At 38.3% G+C, this 16,854-nt stretch overlaps 1 protein-coding gene across 1 annotated transcript in view; it reads left to right on the forward strand.

Annotated features, from left to right (window-relative positions):
- The window catches only part of LOC103183385 (dnaJ homolog subfamily C member 13), an 82,780-nt gene extending 68,024 nt beyond the window's left edge, over positions 1–14,756 (forward strand). Inside the window, 15 exon segments of the mRNA XM_007900835.2 lie at positions 48–161; positions 760–876; positions 1,013–1,190; positions 2,004–2,095; positions 2,519–2,618; positions 3,683–3,757; positions 4,810–4,922; positions 6,092–6,261; positions 7,327–7,369; positions 8,857–9,030; positions 9,252–9,431; positions 10,078–10,218; positions 10,820–10,963; positions 11,806–11,905; positions 13,856–14,756. Coding sequence (XP_007899026.2) covers positions 48–161; positions 760–876; positions 1,013–1,190; positions 2,004–2,095; positions 2,519–2,618; positions 3,683–3,757; positions 4,810–4,922; positions 6,092–6,261; positions 7,327–7,369; positions 8,857–9,030; positions 9,252–9,431; positions 10,078–10,218; positions 10,820–10,963; positions 11,806–11,905; positions 13,856–13,956 — 1,842 coding nt within the window. The 3' untranslated portion in view covers positions 13,957–14,756.
- The last annotated feature ends 2,098 nt before the right edge of the window (positions 14,757–16,854 follow it).

Consider the following 16,854-nt stretch of genomic DNA (forward strand, 5'->3'; position numbering starts at 1 on the left):
GACGTAACTTTCAAATCATCATCATTGAACTCGTTTTCTATTTTCAGATTCTCAAGATGCTCAATAGTAACACTGAGAATCCATATTTAATTTGGAATAATGGTACCAGGGCTGAGTTGCTAGAGTTCCTTGTATGTCAACAAGAAGGCATGGTGAAAAGGGTAGGTCTTTTGAAATTTTTCCTGAATTGGATAATGGTTCTGTTCTGAACTGACTTTCAGTCCATCTGACAATGTAAATAAATACCACCAAAGCTTCATGTATCGTGTCTGGGTACCAAAACATGTTTTTATACTGTTTTATTTATATAGTAGACTTATAATCAGTCCAAAGATCTCGGATAATACTCCCCAGTCAAGAGTTGAAGTTCAGTCTGAGGAAAAGACAAATAATGATCTGGAGTCTTTCAATGGACTATGCCTCATTCTGTGGAAATTATTTAATGCCTTCAGTTCAAGGATAATTCAGAGTTTGAATTTGGCTCTCTGGGAACCTTTTCATTCCACATAAATCATTTGCTCCCTATTTAGCAAAGATCATCCTCTTGGCTTTTAAAGGGTTTTTCGTGTCTTGCTCCCTATGATTTACTTTTCACGAAGAATACTGCAAACAAGCTTGTCTCATGGCCATGGTAGATGAGTTCCTCAGTTTGTTGTGGTGGTTAACTGCTCCTTTTAATAGTTTATCATAAATTCAAGCACCGTCTTCGGCTAATTGCTTCATCAGTTGCTCTTCAGCACTTTATTTTTCTTTTCAAAGGGGGATTGTGATAAAAATTATGGTGCTGAATTTACCTTCAGTGAACATGCTAAAGAGCTTGCAGTTGGTGAGGTTTTCGTCAGAGTCTACAATGAGCAGCCAACATTCCCATTAGAGGTAAGATAATAAATTGCCTTAAGGAGATGGTGACTTTAGAAAATGCAGTATATTGCTACATGAATTAGCTTAAAGTGCTTCTTGGCATTAAGTTCTAAAGAAAATACTATTACTTGCTCATTTAATTCTATCCTAGATTCCAAAGGCTTTTGCAGCAAGCCTGCTGGACTACATAGGATCACAAGCTCAATATCTTCACACTCTGATGGCTATGACTCAGACTGGGAAAGTGGAATCTGATCAGCATGGAGACAGGTTAAGGCGGGCTGAAATGGCCTTAGAAGCCTTGCGTAATGTCATCAAGAACAACCCAGGTCAGTGTCCTGAATGGTGATTGGCAATATACAGTAAGTAGAAATCTTATTGAAGGGATTCTTATTCCAATATACTTAGATTGATATATTTAGTGAGGGAGTGGTCACCTCCCCGTTCCCTCTCCCCCTAGCTTGGTGTCAGACTCCGCCACTGTCAAGCGCTCCGGGACCTACCCCGTGTTAAGGGTGCTATATAAATGCAAGTTGTTGTTGTACACAGAGAGGTACCATATGATAGGTGGAAGTTAGAAACAATTTTATTTGAGTACGAGAGAATATCTTTACCTTTAACTCCATAGAGATGTGGTAAGGCTGACAGTTCTGCACAAAGTGTTGGACAACTACCACTACAAGTTATTCTAATCAAATGATTTGTTTATGCCTGGAACAAAAGCATTGTTTATACCTGGAACAAAAACGTTGCTCTACTGCCAGGAAACTTGTGTTCTTTCTGCACACAAAAAGCATCACTTGTTAGTTGTTGAAACATGTTGCAAAATCTGTTGATCTATCTCAATTTCTCTCGTGTGTAGGTTCCTATGCATTTTCTGAGTCAACTTGTACGATGTTTGCTCTCCATCTTCAATCTTTTTCTAATACTTAATGAATTGTTTTCCTCACATTAATGTTCTCTTTGTGAAAAATCTCAATCAAAACCCTTCCAGAATCTTTATCCAATAGGTCCAAAATTTTAGTATACCCATTAGAAAGGCATCCCCAGGTGATTTATGGATCAGCCACCAAGATAGCTTGTGTGGTATCTTAATATTAAATTTTTCCAGTTTTTAATTTTGGCTAACATTAATTTTGTAGGTGCTGAGTCAGAATGCACTGGTCATTTCAAGTTGATTTTCTCTCTCTTACGAGTGCATGGAGCTGGCCAGGTTCAACAACTAGCACTAGAGGTAAGTTTTGTTGCACACTGATGTTTTCTGTACTCGATCTTTATTTTCAGGCTGTCCTCTTATTGCAGCTAAGTAAATAGACAGCATCACCCTAGGATGCTTCCAATGTTGTTCTGAACTGGCCTCACATAAGCTAAATATGAGCATTATAGGTGTTCACCAGGGATCATATCCGGATATTCTGGCCAAGTGCCTGAATGCCTGTTTAGAGCTGCCAAGTGCAGCGACCAAAGTGGAGGATGGAGCTTGCGTTATGCACTCTAAACACCAACCTGTGAATAGCACTTTAGCTGTGCAGGTCTTCAGCAGTTTAATAGTGAATCTGTTGCTGTCTCAACTTGAAGCATCATCTCAGCAGTTTGTGAAACTTGTTTGTATTCGTCTGCAAAAAGGGCTTCTGAATGTGTTGCTGTTGTATTGCAGGTGGTGAATATAGTGACTGCCAACCAAGAATGTGTAACTAACATTGCTGACTCAATGGTCCTTGCGAACCTTCTTATTCTGCTACATTCATTGCCAACCAGTAAGTACCTAATTTACAACAGATTTACTTTGTTCAAAAAGAATTGTATCAGTGCAGATTTACTTTTCACAAGCAAGTTAATTTGCTTTGGAAACCTACCATCACCTGTATTTAACTAAACAGCAGGTTCTTTTAGAAATGTTGGATGTTCTGTCTGTAATGGTAGGATGAGATACTCCTGATATTTTGGGTTTTAAATTTTTTATAAGCATTATTTTAGAAATCAATTTCATCCCTGACAAACTTGAAAGCATGTGGCTTACTGAAGCTCTTACTAATTTGACTTGGAGTCCTGTAGCTCAGTGGTTAGAGCACTTGCCTCGCAAGCGAGAGACCTGGGTTCGATTCATGGCAGGGTGAAACCTTGGGCAAGTTTCGTTACTCCACGCACCTGATAATAATCCCTCAAGAAAAAAAACAATAATAAATTGGTCACCTAATCCACGACTGTTTGTGGGCCACTGCTGTGCGCAATTGGCTGCCACGTTTTGCCCACAAATATACAGTCAGTTCACTTTACAGTATATTTTGTGAAGTGCTTTGAGACGTCTAGATGTGAAAAAGTGCTATATCAAATGCAAGGATTATTATTTTATTATTAAAGTTGCTAAATGTAAGGATGATTATCTGGCAATTTAGGGCCGACTTACTGAATATTTTTCAATTATTGGAATTTGAGAAAAGTAATGGTTTGTGCCATTGGTCTAACCTTCACTGGTACCTGGCTCTCAAGTGAAAGGTAGAACAGTCTGTAGATAAGAATTGTTCCATTATATACTGACTTATGGCTTTTGGTGTTGAGCACTATCTAATGTGTGTTTTTGGAAGTATTTAGAATTTATTTTTAACTAAACCAGCTGTCCTGCTTGACATTCAGAGCTTTTAATCAGTCACCTGGTGGGGCCAGAAGCTCCTGCATTTGACCTTTTTTTTCCTCCACAATTCTGTCCATCCGACTGGAATATAGCATGACTTCTGTTTGATGCTCTCCATTCAAATGAGGTTAGATTCGAAATGGTAAATAACAGGATATTTTGTACATCAACATGTTTTTTTTTTTCTAGGTCGTCAACTTGTACTTGAAACACTTCATGCTTTGACATCAAATACAAAGATTATCAAAGAAGCCATGGGAAAAGGTAATGTTTGCTTTTCCAACTGCAAAATAAAAAATCACTTAATTGTGGAAAAGCTAACCAAAATCCAGTACAAGGCTTCAGTACTAACCCAAAGTGTAGTTCACTGTTAGAAGCAAAGCAGTCAAACAAGTTAAGCTGAGAAGTTGTGTTATAATAATGTATTTTGCAGGAGTTCAAAATATATGCGCATCAAAAGCTAGAGCTCACATCATGTCAGAAAATTGAATGATTGATGTTTGGATTACAATGAATTACAATTAGTCTTAATCTGAATTTTTCTGAGGATTTTGCATAACAAGATGAATCTAGAAGTAATAGTAAATCACATCTTTGGTACCAAATCTATTTGACAGCTTCCAGTTTCTCTTACAAAAGCAACATAATTTGCTTCTAGTCTTTTTAGGACTTGCAGTAAATTAAATGAACCATTTTTAAAAAGTGGTTTAAAAGCTGCGTTATTCCATTTTTATTTCCATTTCCCTGATATTGAGTTTACTTGAGGATTTTTTAAACTTCTGATGTTGTGCAGTTCTAACATATTTGATGGCACATATCATCGGTTGTGCAATGAGTTGTACCCTTGTGTAAATTCAGCTGCAATTTTGATTACAACGAAGAAAGGATACCAGTGCTGTGAAGTAGTTTGACTTGTTTGCTTCTGTTGCTGAGGCTGAATTGCCAGGCAACAATGGAAGTAAGGTGTTTCCCAGCACGGAACAAAAATTTGAAACCATGAATTGTTACAAATCTATTGCCATTCATTTAGATAAGCTTTGGTAGTTCTAAAATATCCTTAATTTGGGTGTTGTGTTCATTACAATTGAGACCATTATTTGGGAGTCACTGATATGCTGATCCAGTGTCTCTAAGTCTAGACTCTTTACTAGTGGGGATAAGCAGTATGTGAGGTTCATACCATCTATCAAATTAACATAGTTGCATACCCCTCAAATTGCTATTTTGTGTTTGTGTTGTACATGTTTGTTCGTTAAATGAACATCATAAGAATGCCATACTTGAGAATTCAACTGCTGTATTCTGCTTCTGCACAGGTGCTCTTATATATCTGCTGGACATGTTTTGTAACTCGACGAATCCCCAGGTTCGAGCACAGACTGCAGAATTGTTTGCCAAAATGATTACAGACAAACTTATTGGGCCAAAGGTATGTGATTCATAACAATATTTAATGAAATTGGATCAATCAGTGATAAACTACAAGGCACCATTTGACATTAGTTTAGCCAAAAGATCCTGATCTTCTGTCTCAGTGTAAGAAAAACATGCTGCAGGACTTTGGATACTCTCAGAATATTATCTCAATATCTACCTACAAAGAATGGAGTATGTGTGACAGATCACCCCACCCACAAGTAAATCCTATTGGTTATGGGTTGATGCCCCACTTCGGGCTTTGAGCTCATAGTCCAGGTTGACTCTCCAATTCGGTGCTTGGGGAGTACTGCGTTGTGGAAGATTTTGTGCTTTAGATGAGATGTTATACTCTGATCCCATATGCCAGTTAAAATCCCATTGCATTTTTGAAAAAAAAGAAGACAATGTTTTCCTCTGTTCTGGCCAACAAACAAACCTCCAAATAAAAATGAGTATTCACTGCATGGCTGTTTGTGGAACACTTGTGTGCAAATTAACTGTCAAGTTCACCTATAAACATACATTCACCACACCCCACAGTAAAATCCCATGCAGTGTTTTGAGACAGTTCAACAGTGTGATGAGGCTCTATATCAAATGCAAGAATTATGTGAAGATGCTGCATAAATTGATACTCGGGGACATTGAACGCCCTTGCTCTCTGCCCCACCCCCTCGCCTGGGAAAATTCAACGATTCTGGGGTTGTATTGGTACTATCAAACATGAAGGATTTCGAATTAGGTGAGAGGATTCTACTACATCCACTACTACTGCTTGAGCTAGTTTGAAGAGAGTACTTTAAATAGTTCCTGTATTGTAGCTAATTGGAATAAGAACAGATAAATGTGAGGTACTACATTATAAAATAAAGAATAAGTGGAAGTAAATAAATTAAAATATTAAATATAGCCTGAATTGTCTCAATAGAGTTGAGGTTTCTGAGGGTACAAATCCATGCATCACAAGGTAGGATCAGAAATCCATCAAGAAGGCAGATTGGATCCTGCGCTTTATAAATTAAATATCATTTTGGAAGATGAGTTCATTCAAAATGGAAGAAGCTCTCCATGACAGTTTTAAGTGCAAATCATTCAACTTGTATTTATTTATCACTGCAATGCAGTCAAATGCCTTTGTTACAGTTTCTTAATTTGTTTCAATAACAATTGCACTCTTAGGTAAGAATTATATTGACCAAGTTTCTACCTGGTGTCTTCATGGATGCCATGAGGGACAACCCTGAAGCATCTGTGCAGATATTTGAGGGCACCCATGAAAATCCAGAGCTGATCTGGAATGAAAACTCCAGGGAGAAAGTGTCTACAACTGTTCAAGATATGATGCTCAAGTAAGAAGGCTAACATATATTGGTTACCAAAACTCTTTACCTGATGCACTCTTATAGGAAAGTTTACACAATGTCATAAATCATGTAACTTAATTGATGCGCTCAATTTCAGGAAAGGCCATTCAATAACAGAATGGCCTCTTTCTGTCCCTATGTAACAAATTTCATGTTCAGATGTTTTTAAAGAATTATTGCAATGTATTGTGGAATGCTTGCACAAATAACAATAACATTTATTAAAAAAAAGTGTTAAAACTAAAATATTAGGAACCTATTTTATTTTAATGATGATGGCAGGCATTCTTACAAATTGAGGAATAACCAAATTTAATCGTCACGTATACATCCTACTGTAAGTTATGGTAATAAATTCATATGATTGCCTTAGGAACTACCTGTGTACTAGAGGAGTTTCTCAAACAAGTATGTAAACTGGGAGTTGTACATCTTACAACAACAACTTGCATTTCCATAGCACCCTCCACGCCAGCCGGTGTCTCAGAGCACTTAACAATGGCAGAGGCCGAGCCAGGGGGAGAGGGAGGGGGAAGGTGACTGTACACACAGTCGAAGAGGAAGGTCTTCAGGCGCGGAAGAAGGGGGCGAGCTGAAGGGGTTGAAGGTGGGAGTTCCAAAGTTTCAGGGTGTAGTGGCTGAAGGCACGGCCACCGATAATGGAGCAGAGGATTCGGGGGATATGGAGGAGGCTGGAATCAGTAGAGCAGATGCAGCGGGTACTGCTGTGGGGAGAGAGGAGGTTAGAGAGATTGGGGGTGCCAAGGAATGGAGGGATTTAAATATTAGAGTGAGGATCTTGAAGTGTGTAACAGGGAGCCAGTGGAGTTTGACAAGGACTGGTGTAATCGGGGTATGAAGTTTGGTGCGGGTGAGAATGCGGGCGGCGGAGTTTTGAATGAGCTGAATTTTGTGAATACCCCTAGGAGGGCTAGTAAGGAGTTTGTGCAAATTACATTTGAAGAACTTACATTAAGTCTAGTTGATGTCCTTTAATAAATCCTGGATTCATTCGGGAATATCTAAAGTTGAACTTTCCTTTTTTTAAAGCCACTTCAAGCAACAGCGTGATAATCCAGATGTGAATTGGAAGGTAAGACTAAAGACAAAAATAGTAAACTGATGGATATTTCTTGTGATAGAATTTGTAAATGTAAATAACAGTGATGAACTCCCCAATGTCTCACAAATAGGAATACAGTTATTGTGCCTAAGACTAATTTTGTTATTTTTTTGGTGGATTTGTGTTAAATTATGGAAATTAAAAATCATTGACTGGTAACCAAACTTCTTTTTGTGAAAATAATGCCATTATGCAATCAGAGGTGAATTTATTATAGCAAAGTTTTTTCGTTCTTTGTCTTTCATCTCGTTATCCAGAGAAAATTGATCTGATGGTGAAAATTGATTATAAATACTGGTCAACAGATTCCAAGATAACTGATGCATAAAATGTTTGTTTTAGCTGATTTGAAACTTGTATACAACAAGTTTCAAATATTTTGACCCCAAAATAGTCATTCCATTTTACAGTATATCCTGTGAAGCGCTTTGATGTCTTGACGATGCAATGAGGCAATATATCAAATGCAAGGATTATTATATTATTGCTTCATAATATAAGCAGTCATTAGATTTGTGATGGGTGGTGAAAGCTTTACCTTATCTATTGAAGTTTTTTTTAATGAGTGGGGTAAACAGATTATCCACTAAACACCATATAGACATAATCCTCTTACAAAAGCAGCTAAGGTTTCAAGCACCTGCCTGTAATAATTTCCTTCCATTTCATGGAGGATAGGATACATCAAAGTCGGGAGGATACATCAAAGTTCTTTACAGGATTTAACTGCAAAGCGTAGTGATTGTGTTTTGTAGGTGATTACTGCATATAAGAATTTGCGTCCTAAATGGAAGGGAGAATCTCTCTTTTCTATGTCCAGATTAAATGTTGAGATTAAAAACCCCAAACTGAATGCACACTGTAGGTTCCAATTGCCACTAGAGGGAGCAGAAAATCATTCTCTTTCAATCAGTAAGTGGAACAATATTGTCTTGCTTTTTTTCTTCTCCGCCCCCGCCCCACACTTGACGTATTTCCTTGATGATGACTAATGAGTAAATTGTTGGGGCTGATTTAATGACCTTTGCTCAAATGTCTCTGAACAATGTAGTGAAATAGAGCATTGAACAATGTAGTTTGAAGCCAAGCCAGGGGGAAAGGGAAGGTGAGAGGAAAGTCTTCAGGTGAGATCTGAAGATGGGTAAAGAGGGAGCAAGGTGGAGGGATTGAGGCAGAAATTTACAGAGGTCTGGAATAAAAGTGATTAAGCCACACTCTGCCTGTTTGGGTGGACAAAGATCACTTGATACTATTTGAAAAGCGAAGGGAATTTCTCCAGGAGTCCTGGCCATCGATCCAAGATTAATCGGTCATTCAACTCATGGCTGTCTTTGCAACATTACTGTGCAAAAATTGCTGTCATGCTTTCATTTGATTTAGCCTTCAAGCACTTCAAGTAGATTAAATGTATTTTTGGGTAATATATTGATACCAAAATGCATGATTTTTTTCTTCAGTTACCTGAGGACTTTGCTGTAGTGTTTGGTGAAGTTGGAGGAGAACTCTCTGTTGGAGGGGTCTTCTTGAGGATCTTTATTGTACAACCTGGTTGGGTTCTTCGAAAACCTCGTGAATTTCTCGTTGCATTGATGGAGAAACTTACAGAGCTGCTGGAAGCGAATAATCCACATGTAAGTGCTTCAGTGGAAATATGGCCATCAGAAAAATGTCAGTTGATTAAAATGTGTGAGTAATAACCACAGCATTAATTGCATGGGCTGTTTGTGAAATTGGAGAATCACGTTGACCCAAAGAGAATGTTCCAATCTACAGGTTAAACATATGAATCAATGCAGAAATGAAAGACTAATTGCATATTTTCTTCTCTTCTCTCTTCCCCTTCCCTTCAAAGGGTGAAACCTTAGAAACCGTTACCACAGCAACAGTCTGCCTCTTTTATTCCCAGCCTCAGCTAGCAGACCAAATACCTCCATTAGGCCACCTTCCTAAAATTATTCAAGCTCTCAACCATAAAAACACTGCCATCCCCAAGTCATCGATCCGGGTGATCCATTCTCTCGCTGACAATGAGGTAAAATTTTGCTGTGTTACAATGTTGCACATTTTATTCTGAATTTAGAGCTTTACCTGGACCTTTAAAAGTTGGATCCACTGTTGCAGAATGATGTTGAACAGCATAGTTGCTCCTGAACCTTCGATAAATCGTTTGTTCCATGAGAATACTTGACTTGACTTAAGGGTTTAAAACTTTCAGTGGTGAATTCACTCAAAGTTCAGTAATCCTTTTTAAAGACATGCACCATCATGATGTCCAGAACAGTCCCTTTGCTGCTTTAAATTAACTGAAAACTTGCTTTATGTTATAACATTTTGTCCAGTCTGAGATTTAATTTACTAACCACTGCAGCCTTTGTTTCCCTCTGGAAGAGAGCACCAGCTGGTGAGTTTAGAATACTCCTGCAAGATCAGCCTTTATGTTAAACTCTCTGCACTATTGTTGAATCTTTAAACTCTCCATAAATTATGTATTCTTTGAGTTAGTTTCTTCACATGGCCTTAACTTCTGCAGCTTGTCTGGCCTGAGCTTTCAAGTGTTGATTCAGTCAGATGCAAGCTGTTACACTTGCAGGAGCGAGCCACTGGGTCATTTTAAGTGCAAGTAGACGCATTGGTCTATTGAAATGGTGATGATTTAACTTGAATTCTTCCTTTTTAAGTTGTGTGTTCGAGCTATGGCAGCACTAGAAACTATTGGACCTCTAATGAATGGAATGAAAATACGCTCGGATATGGTCGGCCTCGCCTCTGAAGCACTAAATCGAATGTTTCAGAAAGAACAAACTGAATTAGTGGCACAGGTGGGTATGGTTGGAATCTGAGATCCTAGCAATTGAATTGTCTTCCAAAAATGCTAGGTAGCCACAGTATATAAATACTGATCAAGATCAGATTGGTTATAGATTAATTTTTGTTTCACTTAATCATGTCTCTTTTGCGAATCTAGTATTTGCTGAGCAGTTTTCAAATCCTGCAGCAAATTGCATACTTTTGTTTCACTTTCTCTCCTTTCCCTGATGGGCATTGGCTTGCATGAGTGTTGACTATCCTTTGGTACCTTGGGTAATTAGCATGTGCATATTTCCTATTTGACCATGAGAGAAGGGTTTGCTTAACTCAATTGAGCCCACTGCTGTGATTCCCCAATGATGTGCTTGATCACAACAGTCGGTAGAACAATGAAAACAGCTGAGATGAACTCAATAACTGAGATCTGAAACTGGGACCTTCCTAGTCTGGGTGGCTCAAAGCAATCTCATTTGGGGGATTTAGGATACATTTTGTTGAGCCAATTTGTACATTTAAACTCCCATCATTTTCATGTTACTTTATCTTCCTTTTATTAAAAAAAAACACTTATCCATTTGGACTGTCTTGTTGAGAATCTTTTTTGCAACACAGGGATTGAAAGCTGAGTTGGTTCCATACTTATTGAGGCTACTGGAAGGAATTGGTCTAGAGAGCCTTGAAAACCCAGCAGCCACAAAAGCTCAGATAGTAAATGCACTTAAATCAATGACACGGAGTCTGCAGTTTGGCGAACAGGTAAGTTTGTAAAAACATATTTACTTGAATCCAAATGTTGTAAACCCTTCAATCTTAATTAGCTCAAGTTCATTTTTTCCATTCATTTTCTTGGTTTGATAAAATAATCTGGGGAGTGTAGTAAAAGGAAAGTGATGTGGGCTGAAAGCTTTATTAAGGTTTTCTGATTGTCCAAATGTCTTGCTTTGCTCAATGGTACTTGAAGAGAAAACATCTAACCTATTTCTACAGATTTGTTCCAGATCATTTGGTTCTCATCACTTTCAGTTTCTGATGTGATTATTGATTCCCTAGTGTAGTTCCTGTAGCTTGCTCTCCCTTTGGGGTTCTGTGTGAGTGACTGCATCTTTCTCAGCCTTGCCATGATTTATTCAGGGGATTGAGTTGCTGAGCTCAGAAATGCCTTGCCCTCAACCTCTGACTGGGATCAGGAAAAGGCTGGTTCTAATCTTGAGTGTGATCCATCCCCAAAGTGGGAATGGAAAAACCAGAATAAGGGCTATCTTGATTCTTGGTCACTAGGCTCAAACAGGGCTTGCCCAATTGGAGAAGCGATCCAGAGGATTGACTTGCTCATGAAGTCGTGATGTAAGGTATTGGGTCTGCACTAATGTAGACAGCTTGGGACCCGGTTTGGGAGTTTCCTGGGGGGCAACTTGTGTTTTTGTAAACCAGGATATGGTTTAATTGGGTTGGGTGGAATAGCTGGCAGTGAGGACAAATACTACTTTTCTTAAAGATCCAATATTTTGTAATAATGTATGTTTTGTAATAATGTAATTTTTTTAAAGCCTACTAACAAGGTGAGAATTGGTTTTGAGCTCCTGCTATTTTTATCTTAGGTGAATGAAATCCTGTCTCGTTCTTCTGTCTGGAGTGCCTTCAAAGACCAGAAGCACGATTTGTTCATTTCTGAGTCACAAACAGCAGGATATCTTACAGGTTAGTAATGTGTCTGCTTGTATTGCATTTAAAGCAGATGCAGACAATTTTATTCTGTAAAATGATTATCAAGTTGCCAATCAACTTTTTTTCTCCCCCACCCTTCCTTTCCTTACACCCCTCTGTTCATCCCTAAAATTCTATACTAATATTGTTTTCTTGGCTACCTGGGAACACCCCTCTCTTATATGTTCCTCTCCCTGAAACAATCTTACAACTTAGAACCATAGAAATGTATAGCACAGATGCAGGCCATTTGGCCCATTGTGCATTTCATTTCCCTGTTATTTTAGTAAATTAGTATTACATTTATTTAGTCCATATTTCTCCAATGTATTTAGAACCTTTATCCACTTGACCTCATGGAAACCAGGTTATCTTCTGGGTTAAAAGAAGAAAAAGAGCCACTCAGATGTCAGTGGCAATTTGTTGGAGCACATGTTTAATTAATGTGAACCAACTGTTTTGTAACTCTACCTTTGAGACCCAGAAGCTAAATCCAACAATTGAATGAAAACGTCATTGTTTTCTAAGAGGAAAAATGTGTTTTAAATCTCTAAAATACTTGGTGCATCCTTGATTTAGCATTGACAATGACCTTGAATTTATTTACCAATTCATAGGAAATTTGAGAGGTGTATATACTAATGCAAGCTTTTTCCCTCTTACCAAAGAGTGAAATCTATTGCTTTCTCTCTATGCTTTCCCCTGTCATCTTCTGTATCTTTTCTCTTCCCTCCAGGTGTCTCACCTTCCCTTCTTACTGGTACTAGCCCCCTTCACCTCAGAAGTGGCCTTTAGGGCTTCTATTCCAGCACTATGCTCATTTCTCATTAGGTCTGACAAAGGTAGATTATATTCTTGCTAAATTTGTTTTGTGAGGCTTGTAAAGTTAAATATGTGGTTCTTTCACAATATTTATGCAGTTTTATTTTCATTCATATCTTTTGTACTGTGAATACATTACATGTTAATAGTGACCAAGTTTCTGTTAACACAAACGCTCAATGTTTCATTTTAAAATCAATTAATATTCTCAAGATTCTTTACACTATGTGACTGATTTGTTTCCTTATCAAGCTTAATACTTTGCTGTGTATGACTGGTGACATTTACTGATGCTGCACACCTTTTCCCCCAAATTATTGCTTGTTTTATGTTTGTCCTCAACAAAGCACTGTAACCTTTTAAAACCGGATGCACTATTCAAGTGTACCCAAATGTGGTAGAATACTGTTTCTTCTTCTGCCCCCACCCACCCCAAGTTGAATCCTTTGATACACATGACATATTTGGGGTCATCTGGATCACTTTCAAGTACTGGTATATAGAGAAAAATAAACTTATCTGCATATGTTATACAAAGCACATTTCACTAATGCTGACAGCTCAATGTGTTGTGGATGTATAGCATGTGAATTCAACACTAGACTTCCAGATAGTGCACTCCCAGTCTCGGGGATGCTATTTGGGAGCGTTGAATCCCCAAAGCAGGGATTAGTTGTGGGCTTATCTGCTTCATTGAATACATCCCTGTCACTGATGGGGTAAGTGGTTTGGTAGAGCCTAGGGGTTGGTTATCTGCCTTCTCATCTGAGAATAGTGGGTTATATGTATTACAAATATCAAAGGTTTCTAGGAATACATTTGGGGGCACTATGGACCATTCTTGTTTTACTAAGACCCTCTAACTGTAGGGTTGGAATGGAATCAATATGAAAAGGTAGATGTAAGAGGAATGGATCAAGCATCAATAAATAATTATAACCACAAATATATAAATGTAGATTTTGTTGCTGGTTTGAATCTTTACATTTTTCAGTGGAATAATTTTTAAATTGCCAGTTTTGCAGCTGAATATTCAGTTTACTCTGCATATAGTAGAAGTGCTGCAGTACAGTCCGAATTCTACTGAAAATTTACTTTGATTATTTGCATCACTTTATGCAGGCCCTGGAATCGCTGGTTATCTAACTGCAGGGACAATGACAACGGTATTACCAAGTGGGCCACCCCCTGTAGACAATGAAGTGGTTGACTTGGCCAGATGAAAGATGATCTACACTCCATGCCTTCAAGATTGAACTGTCATATCTATGGACTATTCTTGTTTTACTAAGACCCTCTAACTGTTGGGTTGGAATGGAATCAATATGAAAATGAGCTGTCCCATGTCTCCTTTGTGTTGCATTGTAAGTGTAACAGCTCTGTCTATAATTTTTATTTGTAAAGTGATCATTTTACCAGTGATCCAACATGTTCAGCATTTAACAATGGTAGCACTGTATGGATCAAAGCAGAGACAGAGTATGCAAGGTTTTTTCTTGTAACTGAAGTATTTTTGTTCCTTTGTAGCTGTATTAAGACTGTGAATCTCAATACTGGATTTTTTCTTAATTTTATAATTGGTGTTTTACGGTTCTCTGTAAGATAGCAGAGAAGTGAAATTGGTATCTGACGCCCAAATGTGAAACACTTGACTGCCATCTTAAGGGCATGGTAGAATGAAATATTTTCTGAAAAGCAACATTGGCATCAACTAAATGTGTTTCCTAAATCAGGCCTTGGACCTCTCTAATTCTGCTATTTGTTAATCTTCAAAATGAGTCAGCTTATTACAACCATAAACCATTTGTATGTATAATTGCCTTCTATTACTGATGCAAAAAGAGCTTCTGGAAAATGTAACATGGATGTTCACATACTATAAATACCTATTGTCATTGTGACCTGTTCTATACAATACCCATGTGTAAACTTTCTATATTTGAATGTACATTAGTAAATCAGTCCTCCTTGTACATAAAATTTTAAGAATAAAGTACAAAGGGAATTAGCATCCTTAATTATACAGTATTGTAGCAAGTGTGTGATAATTCTACAGAATATGCCTTTGGCATTATAACTTGCTGCTATGTTGCAATTTGATGTTTGAAGCTGATGATAGAATTTCTGAAACAATTGGCATAAAATAGAAATGTTCTTTGCAATTGCGTTTAAAAACTACGTCTAACTTTAGGAATAAAACCGATTTGGTTACTGCTAAATCCAACTGGTAGGTTATTCATTTATTATCCACCTCTAGTAGGCGTGAGTACAGTTAGCTGTTTAGCAATGGGAAGGGGGAAACTAACTGCTCACTCCTTAAATATGTTTCATTGCATGACTTATGATTAGGCTTTACATATTCTCAGTAGATTACACTGATGTAGTCACTGAGGTTTTATCCTCCTATTTACATTGAATGCACTCAGTAAGGGAAACCTTTCTTCAATCAGTATATAATAATAATAATCCTTGCATTTGATATAGTGCTTTTCACGTCAGGAGGACGTCCCAAAGTGCTTCACAAAGCAAAATGATGTTTGAATGCCTTTGAAACACTCATTTTGCCTTCGTTATGTGAAAGCTTAGACTTCTCCAATGCACTCATTGCTGTCTCCCTATCTCCACCATTCACAAGCTGTTAATCATTCAACACTCCACCACCTGCATCAAGCTCTGTGCACCCAATACCCCTGTCCTCAACCGATTCCACTGCTCCCTTTCTCCCATCAGATCGATTTAACCTACAATGCATCAACTCCCTGGTATTTCCTCCTCTCTGATCTTCAGTACTCCTCCAGTCAGTTAACTCCTGCTTGCTGTTCGTCCTCATCCTCTCCTCGCCAACATTAGCCCCCAAAACGTCAGTTCCTACACTGCTGACCTCTGGATCTCCCACTACCAATCCTCAGCCCCTCTCTTTGTCTAAGTCCCACTTCAAATCCTACCTTCAAACACATTTATCGCCCCTCCCCCTTTCTGGGCATCCAACCCTAACCTTGTCAAGACCTCAGATGTTGCCCTATGTGAAGGTTCCTGCATAAATGCAAGTTGTTGATGTTAGGATTCTGAGATAATTGTGATATTTTACCTTTTTTAAAATCATCATTCCAAGTGCTTCAAAACTGCATCAGCTGTTCAAAGGGTTTTCACCATATGTTTCTAAGATGTCTCAGCAGGCTTGATGCCACAGAGATAATTAATTTGAAGACGAGCTTAGAAAACATTGGATTCAAATGGAATCTGCTCTGGCTACAGGTATTATAAACTAGTGGAGTTTGCTGGATTCTATGTAGAATTCATTGCTCTTTACCCTTTTTAATTAGATAGAGGAGTAGTATTGCAAGTTAATAAAACTCACTGAAGAACCCAAGTGCTTTGGCCAGGTGAGTAATTTTTTAAAGCAATTAAAATGTTTATTCATTTTAACAGTGGATAGCTTAACATGTTGCTGACATCCTTTAAACAGTATTTTCATTCACAACTGGTGAGGGCTGTCCTGGTGACTTGGGAATTTTACAGCCATAGAAAAAAGAACCAGCGCAACTTTGGTTTCTACTCTTCCAAAGATCCCCTACAAAATGATTTGGGAGCTGATTTGGAGAAACTCTATATTAGAATGTCAGCTAAGGCTAAATTACAATTCCTGATGTAGAAGCTTGAACCCCAACATTGACTGTGGAAAGAGTGTTACTAATCTTGGGCTGCAGGGTGTGCACAAGCTTAATTGTGCATCAGCCTTTTTCCTCAACACTAGGATTCTGAACTACTGTGTTCAATTATTTTGCTACTTTGGCCATTGAATACTTTCATGGTATCAGGCTGACAGTCGACCAATACACTCAACAACAAAATGACATTTGTATAGCACCTTTCACGTCAGGAGGATATCCCAAGGTGCTGAACAGAGTGTTTCAGAACCGAGTTAGGGTTGGCGAGGATGGAGGGCGGGGGGGAAGCAAGGTGATCAAAAGCACAGTCAAAGAGGAGAGTCTTGAGATGGGTCTTGGAGGGGGCGAGGCGGAAGGATGGAGGGATGGAGTTCCAGAGGGTGGGGGCTATGTGTGGAAAATTACTGTGCATAAGTTGGTTGCCGTGTTTGCCTACAAATGTCAATGTACAAT

This window comes from Callorhinchus milii, unplaced genomic scaffold, assembly GCF_018977255.1.
Source record: "Callorhinchus milii isolate IMCB2004 unplaced genomic scaffold, IMCB_Cmil_1.0 Scaffold2, whole genome shotgun sequence".
NCBI lineage: Eukaryota > Metazoa > Chordata > Chondrichthyes > Chimaeriformes > Callorhinchidae > Callorhinchus > Callorhinchus milii.